The sequence below is a fragment of the Lepisosteus platostomus genome, chromosome 10 (assembly GCF_059453375.1).
Source record: "Lepisosteus platostomus isolate fLepPlt1 chromosome 10, fLepPlt1.hap1, whole genome shotgun sequence".
NCBI classification, from domain to species: Eukaryota; Metazoa; Chordata; class Actinopteri; order Semionotiformes; family Lepisosteidae; genus Lepisosteus; species Lepisosteus platostomus.
Genome location: NC_142620.1, coordinates 44,512,169 through 44,531,566, shown reverse-complemented (window position 1 = coordinate 44,531,566; position 19,398 = coordinate 44,512,169). Strand labels below are relative to the sequence as shown.

The following is a 19,398-nucleotide window of genomic DNA, read 5'->3' as shown; positions in this document are numbered from 1 at the left end:
TCCCAGAGAAAACGGGTGCTCTTTCCAGACAGGTGCCAGTTTTGCTGATATAAAGTGAAGTATGGGTACATAAAATCTGTAAATGGAAAAAAAATACTCTTAAGAGTTTTAATAGCCTATGTTAGACAAAACATACCCTGATTTCTTCTTTAGCTTTGAAAAAAGAACAAGGGCATTGGCTGGATGTGATACTGGCAGAACAGGCTCCTTCTGAATTAGTAGAGCATGAATGTCTGTCTGTTCCTCATTCAAGCACACAGTAATGAGCCAGGGGTCCAAGTAGAGAAATAAGGGAAATAAACAATCTATACATTCAATCCTTCTTTACCAAAGCATTTCAGAATTTGGAACTATCAATCTAAATATATGAAAGGATTTATTATATACTGTACATATAGTATACGAACATTCATCCCACTTAATACTGCGCATCCACTTAGAAGTTATGTTTTGCACATTGTTGCAAAGTCCATAAAAGCAGATTTTAATCAAACTAAATTTTTGGGCTGGGGTAAAGGCTACTGTGGTGCTGTACTTTCCCCATGGCTGGAGACTGTATTGTGAGAGAGGGGGGGGGGGTGACCCATTTTGAAGAATAGTTCTTGTTTGTGGAGTGCTTATTACCGAAAAGCAATGCAGGCCATTATTCTGCATCAATGAGGCGCCACACACCAGAAGCACGCCTGTTGCCTGTTCCAGTGGGCTGTGATCTCTCTCATTAGTGCTCAGCTGAGCTCTGTGGGCAACAGGAGGGCCAGCCAGTAAAAAGCTATGGCAAGAAAACCTTCACGTCTGCTGTGGGCTCTCCAGATTGTTTGTCGTGGTAAAGACTGGTCCACGTGTGTCACTGTGGCTTTTCAAGCTTGGTGAGTGAATCATTTCAGTTGGTTTTAAAAGGCATAGGTAGGCTTCCAGGGTGCAGCTTGTAGGTAGTGTATGCACAGTGCTCTATAACTGAACGTTCTTGACTGTAATACATTAACCTTAGACCTCATCCTGGGCTCTTGCACCTGCAGTGACTTCAGATAGAGTGAGAGCTCAGAATGTACTAAAGTTTTTTTTTTTCCTTGGGGACTTTTGGGATCAATAGATCAAATTAGCAGATTGAGAGATGACGTGCTGTTGTCGGCTAAAGCAAAAAAAATTTAAAAGTTATTTCATTGTCCTTTCTTTTTAATAAGATATTGTTTTAGAACGTTTAACCTGGGAGAAATAAGTAAATACATATGCTACATACATTTCAGCTTTCTTACGTGTGCTCTTTTAAAAAAGGTGCCTGTGTTTTTATTATTGTAAGTGCATTCTTTTTCTTTCCACACTTCATTTCTTAAGGTCCTAGTAGTCACATTTCCGAAACAGAGCTCACAAAATGCTTTAGAGTTGAGTAAAATTCCATTAATGTTTAAAGCTGCCAAGATGTATTTAAGCAATCATAAGGAACTGGACAAAGATAATACAAGCCCAAACCATTGCAGCATTATTAAAACAAAGTCTTAAAATAAAAGCAAATTGTTATACTGAGCTTTACTAGACACACTGCAGAATGCTATCTGCTATTTTATCCAAATCTGGTAAAAGGTTTATTGGTGAGTAAACTGAGCAAACTTTCCAGTTTTACAAATGAAGATATTAATTAAGATGACGGCTCTGCCTAATTTATACACGTTTCTGTGGAGTTAGTTAACAAGTGAAGTTTGCAGATGACTTAATGGCAGACAAACACTGTAGATTAAATTTAATCAAGTCAGAGGAGCTTTTTTTAAACTATAGATATAGAATGAGGAACATGCCAACCAGAATGTTTCAATATGTAGTTAAATTCTTAGAATGTGTATGAAAATGACATGAAATTTGTGTATTTATGCACTAGATCTCATGTAGAATATTGCGTAAAGTTTTAGTCATCGTATTACAAGAAAAATATTGCTGATCTGCAGTCAGTTTAGCGACGAGCAAAAAGATACATTCTTGGACTCAAAAGGAATGTCCAACTACACTGACCAACTAAAAGAGCTGAACCTTTTACATTTTGATCAGAGAAGACTTCAAGGGTCCTTAAGTAAGCAATCTTAAAGTATTCAACAAAGTCAACATATTGGACTTCTTTGCAAATCAACAGTGAACAGTGAAAGGCAATTGGTTGCTAGTAACTAATTGATCCAAGCATTTTGTCAAGCCATTTTTTAAAAGAAGCTTGGGTATTGGTTTAAGCAAAATGGCTGGATAGCTTGTTACAGATGCCCTCTCCTTTATAACCTTACTTACTGTATGTTCTTATAATCTATTTAAAATCAGAACATTCCCTTTTGTCATCTATATTAAGGATAGTTTCTTTTACATGGTTGGTTAATTTTATACAGAAGTGGTTTTCAACTTTTTTGTTTCAAAGTTGATACAGTTTAAAATAAATCTTTAGGCTAAATTAACACTGATAACACACATTTGGAAAATCTGCCCTTTAAATTTTTGTATCCCTCCTAAAGTTTTTTAATCCATAATCTGAGAAGATTCTTTGAGATTCTGGGGATGTTGTTGTGTTGAGAGCTGTTACAATGTTAAGGCACTGCCTTTTAGAGTCCAGGTGAAGGATTTGGCCTGTTTTTTTTTTAAGTTAATTTCATGAAAACTTCATTTTTTTCTTCAAGAGAAATACAGGAATGACCGACAAGTCTGAGCACCAACTCTTCACTTTTCAGTTGCTAACATGATTGTGAAAAGCAACACAGAAAAGAACACATTTCAAAATATCCTTCCGTTGCTACAGTAAATGTTTTTCAGTTTAGATAAGCTTTAAAAAGCAAACCCGTAGAAAAGTGGACAAAAACTCAGGCAGGGGCCTTTTCTGAAGGGTTGGGCAAGTCTGGCCCAAAAATAGCAAAGGTTATGAGAAACTCCGCTAGTAAAATAATATTGCATTACCAGTCATTCACTATCTTGTTTCTAGTCCAGTCAAATGTATTTTGGACCTTGGACAGGTGTTGATCCAGAGTGAAGTACAAAAGAAAAATAAATACATCTATTATTAAACCTTTACAAAACAGCGTTACACATATAATAATATTAGATAATATTAATATATACAGTATAATATACAATATGTAGTTAGTGCTTGTAAGTGAAAAGAGTTTTGGTTCATTTATGAAAATACAATATATCGGGGATCAAATTACTCTATGATTTTGTTTTGAAAGTCTTTCAAATTCATTATACTGTGTATTCAAGTGTATGTAGTGCACACATGTAGGACAGTCAAACATACTAGGAGGATACAGTAAGAGAAATAATTCAGTTTCAGTGAGTTGTATTGTACTAATGATACTCTTAATAACTGAATGCACATATTCACAGAACTGAAAGATGGTTTTGTAACCATCTGGCTCTTTTCTTTTGTCTCAGCATTGAAACACCTCAGCTGCAGCTAAAGTTTTGCAGCAGCATCTTCATTATATGCAAGACTACACATATGCATGAGGACTGTCATTTTATAGCAGATTTTGCAGCACTAGGAAGAGTTCACTATCTCTGACAGACAAGAAACAGTTGTCAATTTTTGAATTGCATCACAATCTCCCCCAGTTCATACCCCTCCATGACCGAATAATGTCATGGTCAGAATGGATTTTTTTTCCCCTCAGACTGGTCCCAGAGACATGACCTGAAGTGATCTGGGGGTTTGCTGGGCTTTTGTTGACTTGAGAGGTTTGCTATTGTTTTCTACTGCCTAGCATTGCTAGGCAACCAGGCACCAGGAGTTTGGCATCCATAATTTGCTAGAGAGCAAGTTCACTTTTCTCCAGTCTGTGTGAGGGACAGGAGCCAATGAGGTGGCAGAGTTAAGGGTGGGGCCTCAGGAGGGAGGGTCGGGGTGGGGGTGGGGGGTGTAAGGAGTGAAATGTTAATCTGGCTGTTTACAAGGCTTGGAGGGAGCCAAACTCAAGAACTGTGTGTGTGTGTGGTGGGTGGAACACGCTATGCATTTTCAAACCACCTAAGTGTGTTTCCTGTCTTCCGTTATCTTCACAAAGAATTCGAGGAGCAGCTGTACGACCACAAAGTTACAGGGCAGACGTTCCGACATCCTTCTTCCCAGAGCTCCGAGGACACTTCCCAAAGCAGGTCTCCTCTAGCAGCGAGCAGCAAGCGGACAGAGTTTGTCTTCCTGGTAGGTTGCTCTTCACTCTATTGCCATGTCACAGCTCTGTCACTTCACATTTTGAAGACGAATTTGCACATTTAAATTGAGGAACTGGGTTGGGGGCCAGGGCTGAACTCAGCTCAGTATCACAACAAATCCCACTGGAATTTGGTATTTTGTTTGCTTTCTCTTTGGATAATTTGGAGATCACAGTGTTAACCCGGAATAGAAAACAGCAAAAACTGGAAGTGATGCCAGATTCATTACTTCTGTGCTTCCATCTGCAGTGATTTAATGCTGAATGTCGAAATTGAGGTTCTTTCAGACCCAAGTATTTTGAAACATTTTTCAATGTCTTTTATTATGTTATTTTTAATTATTTGCTGGTATGATTCTAATTTCTAATTCTTTATTAAAAAACTTTTTAAGAATCAACTGAAACACTGGCATTTGCATTTGGTCATAAAATCTTCTTCTATAAAAAACAGATTTCAAGCAATTGCAGAGAACAAGCCAACATATGAGTTGTTATTTTTTTAGACCAAGATACAACAAACTTGATTTTTTGAGAGATGATTATAGGTTTTGTGCTTCAGAACATGTTGGATTTCTGAAGAGGGCTTGTTGTGTGCTACAGGCCAGGTATACAGAGGTGGTCTGAACTTGAAATGATTCCGGTCGTTAAAAGAGTTAATTTCTTATTTTATTACCCAGCCATCCAGCTGAAATGTAGGTTACCACAGTGCACATCAGCAGATATGTAACATAAATCAAGAGTTGTGGACAAAATCCCAGACCCATATATATTTCACAGTAAATGGCAGTGCTGAATTCATTATTACTTGCTACTGTATAATAATTAGGGGATCTAAGAAATAAGCGGGTGGTAATTTAAAAGTGATTAAACTGAAGGAGACAAAACTGCACAGCTTGTGAAAAAAATGGAAGATTTCACACCATGTTGCTGTTCTTTGGTCAGTTGCTTCTTAAAACCAAAAACCAAACCAGAAGAAGCGACATAGTTACTAACACCTGGGCTGTGCAAATAAGGTGGAAGAAAACAATGAGGTTAACAGGCAACAAGACAGCGTAGCTAAATCATTTTCTTTGGAAGAAAACTTTTCTGGCTTTCTTTTGGGAGACTTCCCTAAGCACAGACACTCTAATCCCCCCCCCTCCTCAAAACGCTGTGCTTTGTGTTCCTGTGTAAATACGCCAACAAAAGTTTGTGTCTCTTCACCGGCAGCCAGCCGTGAAGCAGGTGTGTGGGGATGAGACCACAACAGTAGGAACCCGCCTGCCGGACTCAGACTCCAGCTCGCCCCACACCCCAGACAAGCACCCCCCAGGCTGGAGCAAGACATTCGAGCTGCCAGGATCGGAGAGGCCACGCTGGAACCTAGGCCGCGGTGTTCAAGCCCACATCATCCCCATTAATGTATCTGGTATGCCATCCGCCTGTCTCTGTCACTCCTCTTCTGCCATTTTGTTCCATTCCACTCCTTCTCTCCTTTCACTCTTCCACACTCAGACCCAGAAGGCCAGTGCAGATAGATAGCAGCTGTCTTCCAAAGGCCCTTGTCTGCAGGAAGTGCTGATTTTTCTCTCTTCCTGCTGTGCTGAGGAACAGGTAGTGGTTGCTGTGGCAACACCCAGCTGTAACTCGAGGCCAGGGGGAGACTGCGGAGTGTTCTTTATTTCTGAATGAAGATCAGGCCCTGTCACTAACAAGGGCATTTAAAGGGAATCCTTCAAATGTCAGCAAACATACAAAAAAAGGTGAATGGGAATGAGTGCATCCCCAAATGACCACCACATTGGGTGACTCAAAATTTAACCACGGTCCTGAGTAAATTCCACTCTGGCTTGTAAAGCCTAGCCTTCCTAATGTTCTTCCTTAATTCAGCTGATGAAGTAATTTATCACTCATACTCCTCATTAAACCAGGTGGAGGCTGTACTTCAGAGGTGGATGAAGCAGTTCTCCACCACTATATAAAGTGCTTCAAAATGGAAATCAAAGTGCTGTGTAAATGAGGATGTATTGTTATTATTATTATTATTAATAATAATAACAAAGTACTTACTCCTATGGAATTAAATAAATCTCTAGCAATTACAGGCTTTTCAAACTACATTTCTTACTAGCAACATTTATTACTAAATATAATTTGCAAGTATAAAGAGGATGTAAAACATAGTGCTAATAATGTACCGGGACATACAGTATATGACAATAGATCTGCTTGCTTCTTCAGGCATTTTTTAACTACTGAGTGTCACATATACCCAACAACTTCAGCAAACAGATTTTTACACAGCTTCTCCTCAACTTGCTGGCTGGTATTTCTGATTAAAAAGGTCTTGCTAGTTGATCAATTAATGGTGAACATACAGCGTTTGTTCTACTACATGGATACATTTCAGGTGACACACCTGAATGAGGGTAGTTCTGCAACTCATTTTGGCCCTAAGCAAATGGGCAGGGGTGATATAAATCACATTTGACCTTTAAAGAGCCAAAACAAATATGCTCCAGATGGAAAATTGAATTCAATTAATTTTATTGAACTGTATTCAGTCTCGGCTGGAGTAAAAACCAGAACGTCTTCTTGGACTAGGAACAAGGTTTGGGAACAAACCTGGAAAATAGTGAATGAACACAATTAAAACAAATATAGCAATTGCCTGAAGTGAAGGCACACTACCTGGTGTGTATATATGCAGTGAAGGTCTAATGTCATGCATCCTTAAGTTGTTCTGCTTCTCATTCTTTTTCTCACTTGTTTTCAAACTGCACCACAACTCACCCCAATCCACAGATTTCATGGGAATGTTTACCATTTCAGGGCCTAAGCTCTCACATTGAGAACTATTTCTGTCTTAATTCAGGACAGAGCTTTGATAAGCACGCCAGTGTGCTCCAGTCCCTTTTTAACACTGAGACTGCCATCAACCCAAAGAATATCCTAAGGAGAAGAAGAACTATAACTGGAGCCCCTGACCTCTTGCTACAGCACCAAGGTGACACCACAGGGCACATGGTAACTCCTTAAATCCATAGGCACTGATCCTGCAGATAAAGTCTATTTAGGATGTAGAAATGTTTCTGTTTTCACATCCCTCTTTCCTTAATTTTCAGTTAGAGATTTCTTTGTCATTCTTTGATGTGTACAAAATATATGTTTTTGTTCATTACCTCACCTTTGTACAGGTATACATGCCATTCATAATAGTATATAGACAGCAAAGTCACATTCGAACACAACCCACAACTGACAATGTGACCATAATTGGGACATATTCAATTTAAGTGCATTTCAAGTCAGTATTTTGTGGTGTATACTTTTGAAACTTCTTGAAGTCTGTGACCAACTGAGTTCACTGTCTGTGGAATCATAAATATTTTTCTTGGAGTTCTCTTTCATTTTGGGGGGTGTTCTGACTTCTTGGGTCTTGTTCTTCTTGGCTGTATGTTGTGTGTCAATGTTATGCTCCATGGTGAAAAGTTGCCACGAAGAAAGGGAGCATTTTCTTCCACATAAGCACCGTGTTTCAACAAATGTGCTGCCGCTATTAGTTCCACCAGCAAAACAGAAAAGTGAGTCAGTTACAGGGCCATTGTGCATGCCCAGGTCATGATGTTATTTCCATCATGAGGAGGTGTTGTTCAGAGTATTTCAGTCCCCTTTCTCCTACTTCAATCTTTCCATCACTTGCTTGAGGGTTTATCTCATATCAACTGTCCATAAAACATTGATACAAAAGTCTACTGGCTCATGTTTGTACCACCAAGAGAAATATAACCAGGCTTTTATGTTGTTGATGATGATAAATTATAACCTGTGTAATTCTGCTGTCTCAATCTTTTTTGAAATTTAGATTTTAAAACCTTCACCTCTTCACTATGGAGGTTACTGGCGATTTCACTGACTTTTGTTTTAGGGTTTTCCTTAACAGGTCAGATGAATTTTCAACTGCACATGTACTCCTTGGTCTTTGCTGATAAGTAGTTATACCTGTAGTTTATTATTCAGTCTTCCAAATTATTGATTTTGATATGCCAATTTGATTTTTGGCAACAGACTCCATACATTGAAGTCAATTTCAGACTGGTAGTTAGATTTTTCACAGCTCTTTCATGAATCTAATTACCCAAGAACAAAAACACCCATCCAACAAGAGACACCGGTCAGCCAATTAATCCAATTGTCCCAATACGTTACTCCTTCAAAATAAAGATTTTTTAACACTTTTTTCAAATTATCCAAGGGAATAGTACTGTGCTGCCTTTAATAAAAATGAAGCACTTTGGACTTGTACTTATCAGTCATGTTTTTGTTTCATGAGAAATGATTATAATTAACAGTTCTTAGTGAAAATCCCAGTGTAGATTTCACTGTATCACTACCTTTGAAGGGTGCTGTATCATACTCAAACACCTATTGTGGTGAGGCATGGCAAATTTCCATATTAGGAGATCTTCATCCTTCATTCTTCAAGCAGCAGTGACATCTGTAAAACTCTGCTGTATAGAACGTATACATATATGTCTCTGTCAGCACGTATCAGTCTAATACACTTACCAGGGGATGAACAGAGGAAATAATTCTGGTTTGATCTCGTGCTTTAATTTTGGAGAATGTCACCTGTTTTGAATGGTGAAGGAGAATCCCTCCCACCCTTGATATGAGATCTAGAGAATTTTGAAAACTGAGTATGCAGCAGTAAGTTTAGGAATGTCTGGGAAGTTTAGAGAAGAGCATATTTTTGAAGAGTTGTCTGAGGAAATTCTGCTAGTTAAACCTCTTTCCTCAGCTCTTTTTTTGTTTACCTTTGAGTGAAAGGGGCAGAAATTGTTCAATTGTATGGATTGCGAACGCATTACAGTATATCTCTGTATAAACTACAGAATTTGGACTCTTGGTTTTTTCAACACATTTTAGAATTTGTGTACAAGGTCAACATTCTTATATCAGCAGTTATCTATTTAGGACTCACTCTCTCTTTATAAAAAATACTTTAGTATTTTGTAACACAGCTTAATAGGGTAGTTTCTGGCTTCCCTGTGACTGTGTATTAGATAAAACAGTTACAAATTGAATGGATGGATAGTATAGAACAGAAAGTAATAAAAGAAAAAGTGAAGTCAAAGTAATAATTTGATTTTAGTGCATCACAGACTCTGTAATTTCTCTAAATGTTTGTTTTTATGAGAAAAATCTCCACCTGAAATAAAAATATTCAAATGTGACAGATTTCATTAGTTCTTCAGGAAAATCAATGTAATATAAGCAAAAAAGCTGGAGATGAGTTCAACTATATTTAATGAGCAGAAGCACCAGGGTAATTGTGGCCTCTTTGTATCCTTCAGGTGACGGCCATGCTGCTGTGGAGCAGACCTTCAGCGCTGACCTAACCCAAGGTGCTTCTACTCCGGGAACTGCTCAAGCCAGGCAGCTGTCACCTTCTTCAGAAACTGCCGGCCACTTGATGCCTCTTAGAAAGACGTACAGCGATTTGGACCAAATTCTTTCACAGACGCCAGGGAGTTATTCCAGCATGATGGAGAACTCTACCATGATGTGCGCTAGTCCTTCCTGGAATGGACCAAAGGGTTCTACGTTTTCTCCTTCCTGGAATAATTCTTTCAGCTATTTGCTGGCAGCGAGCCCTGTTGCCAAGCAGCCCTCCCAACATGAGGGCGCACTCACATGTCCCTTGCAGGGTAGCTCAGGTCTTTCAATGAGTTCAGGGTCACATTCCAGTTCTTTTACATCCATATCCATGGAGCCATCTGCCAGAGCACAGACTGTGGCCAAGAGAAACGACACAGAAGGTGGTCCTACGAGCCCAGGGCAAGACAAGCGAACGGCCCGGGTTCATGCATTTAAGTTCCGCGAAAGATCCCTATCTACCCCGACAGATTCCAGCTCCTTCTGCTCCACAGATAACATCTGCTGTGATCACCGGAGGGAAAACGAGAACTATGCCATGAATTACCCCAGCGCCAGCTCAGAGGACAGTGCCAGCACCGACAATGCTTCCGTAGTGGCAGATCCTCATGGCCGACCCAGGCAGAGGTCCAGGAGCATCTCGCTGAAGAAGCCAAAGAAAAAGCCCACCCCCCCTGTCCGGAGTGTGTCCTTGATGAAGAATAAAGCAGGGAGGAAAAGCGATATCACCTCCTTGACCAAAGAAGAGAGGCCCAAGAGTCTCTTCCTTCCCAGGGATAAAGATAACTTGCAGAACATCTTTGAGGTAGCCCCCGATTTCATCGACTCCAAGGCATTACGAATTGAAAGAGACCTGCAGGCTGCAACTGTAGCAGACACCCCATTGTTGGGGAAAGAGATTGATATGACCTTTCCGAGCCACTGGCAAATCAGCGAGTGGAAATCCAACGACCCCTACAGGTCTTTGTCCAGCTCCAGTACTGCCACAGGGACGACTGTCATCGAGTGCATGAAAGTGCGTGAGAGCTCGGAATCTCTCGAGTCCCCCTCCACCTCCCGCGCTACGTCACCTTCCCAGCTCTCAACAGAAGCGGAATCCAAAATCTCACCCCTAAAGCCCCTGGGGTTGATGTCCCCCTCCAGTGGGTACTCCAGCCAGTCCGAAACTCCTACCCCAACCATTCCCACTTCTCTGATCACTGGGCCTTCACCGCAGGGCTGTAAGATGAGGCCAAAAATCCCAGAGAGGAAGTCCTCTCTCCCGGCCACTTCTCCCAGAGAGAAGAGTTCTCGTTGCAGGTTGTCCTTTGAGCTGCCTGTCACAACTCACTTGGATTTATCTTCTCTCAAAGGGAAGACCAAAGCCAGTCGCCGTCATTCCGATTCATCCACGTCTAACAAGTGCGGTCAGAAGCTAAGCCCCAGCCAAGTGGTGATGCCCGTGGTGACTCAGTTAGACCTGAGATCTGTGCGGCTGCGGTCAGTCAGCCGCTCAGAGCCAGATGACAATGCAGATGGTTCTTCTGACATCATAGAAGAGGAAGAAAGCAAGGAGCACTCCATCACCCCGCAGCCAAAAGTTAAGCCACCAGTTGCCATGAAACCACCACTGCCCAAAAGGCCCCCAAACCTGCTCTTTAAATCTCCATCCTCGTCTCCCCTAGCGTCTGAATCTCCACCTGCCTCTCCAAAAGACAAACTTACATCTGTCGAGAATATCTACATGGTGGTCAAAAAACCCAAAACCAAGAAGCCTCAATGTCCCATTAGTGCTAGCTCCCCTCAGGAGTATCCCGAGCTGCCAATTCCCAGCATGAAGCAAGGAATGGACTTTGTCGACCTGCATTCTCTTCCAGATAGGGAGGACAAGAGCAAAACCCTGCCCAACCGAATAATTGTTTCCAGCCTGACTGAGATGGAAAAGAAAAAAAACAAGATACCTCCACCAGTCCCCAAGAAACCTAACGTGCTCCTTTTGCCAGCCAGTTCATTTCAAGCCAATGGGACCACAGACAGGCCTGTTATCACCCTGGACAGCTGCCGCCCCTCTGGAGCTGTATTCCCCAATGATCTCTGTGGTGAGAGTGAAAACCACATCAAAACTGTTGCAGCCAGTGGAAATGACAGCAAGCAGGATCCTGGAGAAATGGCGCCCTCTGCTGCTACTCCAACAGGTAAGCACCTTGACAGGTCATCTAAAAGAGACACGAGAAGTGTGTGTCTTTTTGCAAGCTTTTGAATAATTCTCATGTTTGATCCTGTTGCCTCTGGAAGTTTTAGAAAAGGTGCATTTAGTTTTGTGTAAGGGCATTTAGTTTATTTTATTTTCCTGTCATTTTTCCCTCCAGGGAGTTAGTTATAGATCTTTCAACACTCTTAAGTGGGAGCGTTGAAGCAGTTTGTGGAATGAAGGCAATACATTAGACACTACATATAAAATTATAAACCTGCTATTATTTTTCCAATTTTTCTCTTCCCTTTTCATTTTTTTAGATGTTGACACATTTGTCTTTTCTAGAATTGATTACTGAAACTTGCCACTCTCTGGGGTATCTAAAACCACAATGATATGTTCACAATTTTCCAGCCAGTGAATGAGACCACATTATGCCTGTCTTGGAGTTCTTGCACTGGCTTCAGATTTTGTGTTAACTTCAAAATTCTCATGCTCATCTATAAGGCCTAAGAAGGCTTGGCACCTCAGTACCTATCTGACTTATCTGTCTACTCCATACCATCCAACCTTCATTCATCTGACTCTGGTCTTCTATATCTCCCCCAAGCTCACCTACCTACTATGGGCGACACAGCCTTCTCTTGCTATTGCATTTAACTTGATACTTTCCTCCTACACTGACCTAGAGACTTTCTACTCTTATCATTGAACGGTGGCTACAGTAACCATGTCTGCATTTAGTGTTGTCTAGAAACCCAAGGATCTCCCAGCAGCCTCTGCCTCAGTCCGTGTGAGCTGTACTGGCAGGCTAGGCAGTGTCTTTATTGGTGTACAGGCCTCATCCCGAGCAGAGCATATCTGAGAAGCCGAGAGGCAAGCAACAGAATATCCATGTGGGTGTCTTGAGTGTTTTATGAAGACAGAAAGGTTTCCTACATATCAGGTCCAGGCTGCTTTCAAGAAGGTACAAGAAGCGCACAAGGAAAGTAGAATTTCTAAAGCAAACAAAGGAAACGAGGACATATTGTAGACAACAGCATTTACATTTACAGTGGAGCAGTCTGATAACCTAACATTTTCCAGAAAGGGACCCATTATTTTTCTATTTGATTGACAGATACTGCCCTCAATGAGAGTGTTGAGGAAAGTAGCACAGGAAGCGAGAAGACCGCCCTGCGGATCTCAGAAGAAGATGACGATGTGTTCATCCAGACATCCACCCCCCACACCACTGAGGACCTCTTCACTATCATTCACAGGTGCTGGCCCATTCCCCGCCATTGCTGGAGTCAGTAACAATTACAAATAACTATCAGTACAGCCCTGTCTTTGCATAGGCATTCCACAGCTCTTCATAAATAAGAACAGCTGACGTCCAACAATGAGTGCCTCGAAAACAGTACTCTGCCTTCCCTTAAGCTTGCAACAAGATTTTTAAAACAAAAACTGTGTTCACTGAAATTCCTTTGCACTAAAGTTCCTTTCAGTAGAAAAATGTATTTACACATCCTTTAGTTTAAGATGAAGTTACCTATTCAGCCAGGTTGGTAAGTGAAGGCAGAATTGTGCAAATGTAAACTGAAGGATAACATAAAAGTGTGACCGTAAAGTATAGCATGTAAATTCTTTAATGAGATGAAAACAACAGGCTTAGTTTGTTACAGTCCAGGGGGAGTAGCACATTATAAAAGGACAGTGCCTGCTAAATTAACCGTGCATGGTGGTGGGCTTTCTCTAGGAACACTATGACCGAACATGTGCCTTGGCACCAATTCAATTAAGATTTGCTGCTTCTTTGTGTAGCTTTCAGCAAAACAACCTCTCTGCCAAAGTGATGGCATGCTTTAAATATTCATTCTTTTTCTTAAGTCTATATCTGGCTCCAGAATAGTGCTGTTGGAAGGAGGCGGTACATGATAGTCCTCTTGGTGTCCCTCTGTCAACCTTTCCAGGCACATTTACTGCTGTTTTCAGACAGGAGGAGCGCTGGGACCACATTTGGCCAGCTTTGAGTAGTGGAGTTCTACATCTTTAAAGAGAAAAAAAAAAATTTTAAGATCGCCCATTTCCTCTAGTTTTGTAGTCTCATTTTTTTGTAGTCTCAGTCATTTTTTAAACGAATGCCATAGCATATATTTAGAGATTAAAGACCAACCAGAGATTATCTACATATTATATATAAAATTATATAGTTCTTATATGTAAGATATATATGTCACTAGCATGGAGAAAAAAAGCTTTGCATTGTAGGTTCCATGGATATTAGCAACTGATGATGAAGACGACAGTTTTGCACAATCACTGCTGCCTGAACTGGACTGCATTGATACCTATACATGTTCTGGTCCAGTCCTCCTGTTCCATTCACTTTGTCTTCTTATTTAAGCATAGCTTCATCTTTGTGGTGTCTTCCTCTCTCTTGTTCCAGCTTGTGTCCTGTTTACACTATGAATTGCATTAGCAAATGTACCCAAGTTTCTGCAAAATATATATATAAAATTCAGAAGCAGATGAAGAGTTTTTCTGAAATTGATTTTTTAGCAGTTTTTGGTTGTCAGAAAAAAGCTGTTTTTGTTCATATATTGTACTTTTCACCAAATTAAAGCAGAATCCTACTGAAAAGTTAACTATGGCTTTGAGTGATACCGATCCCTGTCCATATGACAAGTTGACAAGTTGCATGTCTTTCTAGAATGTAGCTGAGGATATTCTGAGTTGTTCAGCCACTTGGAGTGCAGGTTGGGTCCTCCACTCCAGGCATTCCCAGTTTGAATCAGGGCTATGTTACCAGCCCACTGGGACTGCTGTGCAGGGTTGGGTGAGATTGAGCTCACCAATGTAATGTTGCACACTGTGCATCAGTGATGTCTGTTACCTGCCTGGCTTGTTTGAGCTTATAATGTTGTCCATGATCACTCCTCCAGTCAGGATGAATCCTCACATAAGGGCACTTTGTGAGCAATATCAGGTTGTAGAGCAAAGTCAGCTCAGTCCTCAACTCAATTTGCTGGTTAGGTGGTTATACTGGTAAGTCAAGTTAGATGCTCTTGGAGACAGCACGTTTCTGCACATTTGCCCAAATGCTCTCTTCTCTTTCCCTCCCGGCAGGTCAAAAAGAAAAGTCCTGGGCAGAAGGGAGCCTGCGGATTCCTTTGGCAGCAGGCAGAGTTTGGTGTCTCCGGTCAAGAACACCGTCCCCATGAGCGAGTACAAGAGTCTGTCTCTGAGCAGCATCAGCAGCACCCCGAGATCCAGCTCCAGGAATGAGAACTTCATGGCCCTGCTCCAGAAGAAAAGCAACAAGCCCAGTGCCAGCGCCCGCGTCTCTGCCATGGAGCTCCTGAAAAGCACCAACCCTCTGGCCCGGCGGGTCACCGAGTTCTCTCAGTCTGAAGCCGAACAGACCAGCAACGCCAAGCCACTTCCAAACCACTGATAGCTCCCAGGCCGGTTACACAGAGCAAGAATGTGATGTACAGGAGCCCTGCGGCACATCTTCTCTTCTGCTACACTTTGGATGGTGCCAGCAAACGAGGCATATTGGCTCAACACAGGTTGAAATCCTGTTTTTAATCTGATCCCTTCTTGCTCTGAGAGGCTAGAGACCTGCACTATTACATATCTGTGTGCATGACTCTGAGTACGGCAGTCTGACTCCATGTGTGCGATTCCCTTGAAATAGTGGAACAGTTTCATTATTCTCAGCCAGACTCCCCTTCCCTTACCACAAATAAGTATAGTGCGTTACTAGGACCATCAAGGACATCAAGGAAATAGGTGCTTTGATGGCAGACGAGAAAAGAGTAAATTCGTGTTTCTCTACCAACATTTCATTGGAAGAGTGATTTTTGAAAACCCACCTTGGAAAGATCTAACACATGCAGGATATTGAGATCAATTTGAAAAAGCAAAACAAAGAAAGCGGTTGATGAATGATATTGAAGAGTGAAACTCAACATAATAATACGTAGACAACTCAAACTCGGCAAATAGGACCTAACGCCCCACACATTTGAAAAAAGGCACTTTCAACAAATGCATGGTTCATTATACAAAGCATTTTTATTAAAATGACAGTTAATGTTGAATTTTTATTTGATTTATCTTGTAAATATAGAAATGTATATATATATATCTTTGAAGATCTTTGTTTAGTAAAAGAGAAGCTTTTATATCAAAGTGTGACAAGGCTTCCTTAAATAGTGTATCTTATGATAGTGAAGTCACACTATCTTGGGATCAAAGAAAATGATTACAAATGGCAATGCAAACAGCTCAGATGGTTAGAATGGAATGCCACACTGCCTATATCAACATATATATATACTTATAGAAAATATCCCACAAAATTGAAGGGTCATTAAGTTATAGATATGCCGGTGTGCTCATTTCTCAGTACTATTTGAACCTAGTGTTGGCCAAAGTGTAATGTGCACACATCAAAGCCAGATTGTAGCGTGTTGTCAAGCTTGTCCTTTTTTTTTAATTTGCAAACCGTATACAAGGGCTGAATGTGTTTTTGCACACTTGGATGACCCTTTCATTTTTATTTTTTTTTGACATGGCGGACTTTTTCAGAAGTGAGCAAAAATTCAGGGAGAAGGGTTAAGCCTGTCCTTTTGATTGCGAGGTGGCCATGGCGACGGATCCCTTTCTACAGCCCCTCCTCTGGTCTTTTTCCGAAACGCAAGTCACAGACTAGCCCAGCCCCTGCCATCCACCAGTACTTTCTATTTCCAGGTGTGCACTGAGCCTCTGTGGATCTCCTCTTACCTTGAGAGACAAGTACGACTGTTCGAAAGGGGGAACAACTACTGAACAGTTTTTACTGTAACATTTGTCTTCAAATTGCAAAACTTTTGGCTTCACCATCACTAACCCTTAAGAGCTTAAGTCTTCAGTTCCCTTTCATGCTGAAACCAGGATCCTACATCTGGAAACATGTATGAGAACAAAAGCAATCCCTCAGGCAGAGGGTTCTTTGTCGAAATGTAAATCCAAGGAACAGTAATGAATGAACTTCCATTAAATCTTTCCTTTAAAGTAGGTACAGCACAGTAGCAGTGGACAATGGGGACAAAGGGGACTCCAAACAGAATAATCGGGTTATTTCCGCACACCTTTCACGAGAACACCTATAAGCTCGATGGCATTCACTGGGTTTCTAGACTGCAGCAGAAACTCCTGGTGCTACAGTATTAGGTCTGGACACCATCTTGAAGACTTTGACCAACACCGAAAAGAATCTTTGACTTGTGATCTCTCTCGACCTTGTCACAGCAGACGATGCTGGATTTTAAACACAACAACAAGTCTTTCAGGTATCCAGCGACGGAAACACTGAGGTGACACTTGTTTTTAAATATTTAGCGAATGAAACAAAAAAAAGTGTTTGTTTGCCTTGAACTCAGGCATTAATGCCTCTGTGTTTTTTAAATGCCTTGGTATTGCACTTCCTTAGCAGTATACCGTGATTTTTTTAAATTCTGTTTACTATTATTCTGATTGTACCTATTCTTCAGTGTGCTTCATCTGTGTTTTAATCCCTTGTGAAAGGAAATTCCTACTGACAGAGGAAAGAGAAGCTTAGATGCAGAGTAAAAAAAAAAGAGCTCCAAGGATTATGAATTTCAGAATGGCTAGATTTCTTAAAATGTGGAACTTCTGCCTCTTGATGATGGGAAATTTAACCATAATCATTTTACATGGCATTTCTGTAGTTTCCCCCAAGTTGAATCACAACACACGTTCACTCTGTGGTGCTATACTTTAAGATACCTGTCTGTGGTTCACAGCACTTTTCTTTGATGAAATTTATCAGGTTTAGCTACACAAGTTCCACATGAGTTTAGCATTGCCGGTCCTTTCAGGTAAGATACTGAAGTACCATTCCTGAGGTATCCACATGGTCTTTAAAGGAGACACACTCCCTTCACTTTCTTAGCTCATGAAGTTGTTTGAGCCTTTTATGCTTGAGGTCTTCAAGTCTGGCCCTTTCATCTTCACATACAGAAAGCTGAAGCTTCTGTTGGTACAGTATGTGTTACACAGGGAACCCCATTGTTCCCTTCCTCTGAAAAGGACAAATTGCCTGACGTTCATAATAAGTGATAGCCGGATAGTTTGGCATTTTGTGTTGCTCAAAGGTAGAATTCCAGAAATCTGAAACGGTAACAATCTAGCAACAGATGACCAAAGTATGGAAAAGCAATTTCTTTGAAAAAAATCGGTTTTGGAAAATGACCCAGAGTGGACTTGCGAAGTTCGAAAAGTTGGAGCATGCCACCATGAGCCATCCTGTCAGTATTAAAATAGCCGAGGTTCCCTCGAGTCAGAGGAACCTCTTTTTACAGCAGCTCAATCTTAACAGATTGGTTCCCTTGCACAACTGGAATGGTTCCGAAATTGAACTTTGACGGCTGTGCTCTGCCTATCGTTCTTTTTTTGCCAGCAGTTGGCAGCTGTGGAAGAAGATACTGTATAATTCTGTCAACAGGTCCCAGTTGATGTGCCAGCTCCAGATCCTTCTTGTAAGATGCGAAGACTGCATCGGAGCCAGTGTATCCTAGCTTTAAACAGACTTCAATGACTCTGGTGGAGACTGTCCCCTACTTGATATTTTTGTTTTGTGACAGAGCTACAGGCCTTATTTTGCCTTTCAGGTGTGTCACCCTTCTTCCTTTTGCTTTCCATTGTACTACTCACAGGACTCACAGCTTTTAAAGCGTTCCTTTATTCCCAGTGAAAACTGGTTCCAGTTAGAAATGACCCCATAGTCAGACCCCCGAAGCACCAATTTATTCCCTGTGTCACAGTGAACATTGGAAGGAGTAATCCATTCTACTGATGAGGTTATCAGTAAAAAGCCAGAGGATCCTACAGCAGGAGACCTCTGAAAACATGAGCGCTAACAGAAAGGTGCACTACCGTTTCCGTGAAGTTTGAGGGATGACCAAAACGAAGCTTTAAAAATACTCCCACGGGTTTCATGTGTCCTAAATCTCAACAGCAGAAAGTGGGATTTTTTTTTTCTTATAGGAAAGAAATAATTAAAATTATTCCACCAGTATTAAATGCAGCTGTGATTCTGTAAACAGCTACTTCTTGTCTATGTGATGAAATATCATTTAAATAAATTATTTTTATTGCTTAACACCTGGTCAGTAGTGATTTTTTTCATCTTTAGAACGATATTAGAATATGAAATCTAATCTCTTATATGCTTGAAGTTTGTGTTGATGAACTTTTGTCAGGTCGGTAAGATACAATAATGCACTACAGAACACGCAAGGATGAGGCAGAAGTTCACTGCTCATTTCAAAAGTATTATATGGGCAGATTTTGATCTGTTTAGATTTCTTCTGGCTTTAATTTCTTTATTGGTTTTATTTTTCATATTTATCTAAAGGTTTGTGTCCAAAAGTGTTTTCGGAAGTTTTCTTAATACATAAACATTGGACAAGAACTGGACAAAACTGGAGCATAAAGGTGAATCTCACAGAAAAGGAAAAAGTGAGGCCCATAGCTAATTAAAGTCTATCCAGAAGATACAGCTTTTGCAATACAAAAATTGTGATAAATGATATCTTGATAGCGAAGACCTTGCAGCTCTCTCAGTTCAGCCACTTTGAA

The 19,398-nt window shown here is 40.8% G+C and overlaps 1 protein-coding gene across 5 annotated transcripts in view; it reads left to right on the top strand.

Moving 5' to 3' along the window:
* Positions 1-18,919, top strand: part of nhsl2 (NHS-like 2) — a 102,479-nt gene extending 83,560 nt beyond the window's left edge. For 4 of the 5 annotated variants that reach the window (XM_088649137.1, XM_088649141.1, XM_088649139.1 and 1 more), the window contains exons 3-8: positions 4,026-4,162; positions 5,382-5,580; positions 7,027-7,158; positions 9,509-11,764; positions 12,884-13,025; positions 14,875-18,919. In XM_088649137.1, the coding sequence (XP_088505263.1) occupies positions 4,026-4,162; positions 5,382-5,580; positions 7,027-7,158; positions 9,509-11,764; positions 12,884-13,025; positions 14,875-15,202 (3,194 nt within the window). In that variant the 3' untranslated portion in view covers positions 15,203-18,919. The remainder of the gene's footprint in view (positions 1-4,025; positions 4,163-5,381; positions 5,581-7,026; positions 7,159-9,508; positions 11,765-12,883; positions 13,026-14,874) is intronic. The other variant, XM_088649138.1, reaches the window with a different exon arrangement.
* Positions 18,920-19,398: the final 479 nt, after the last annotated feature.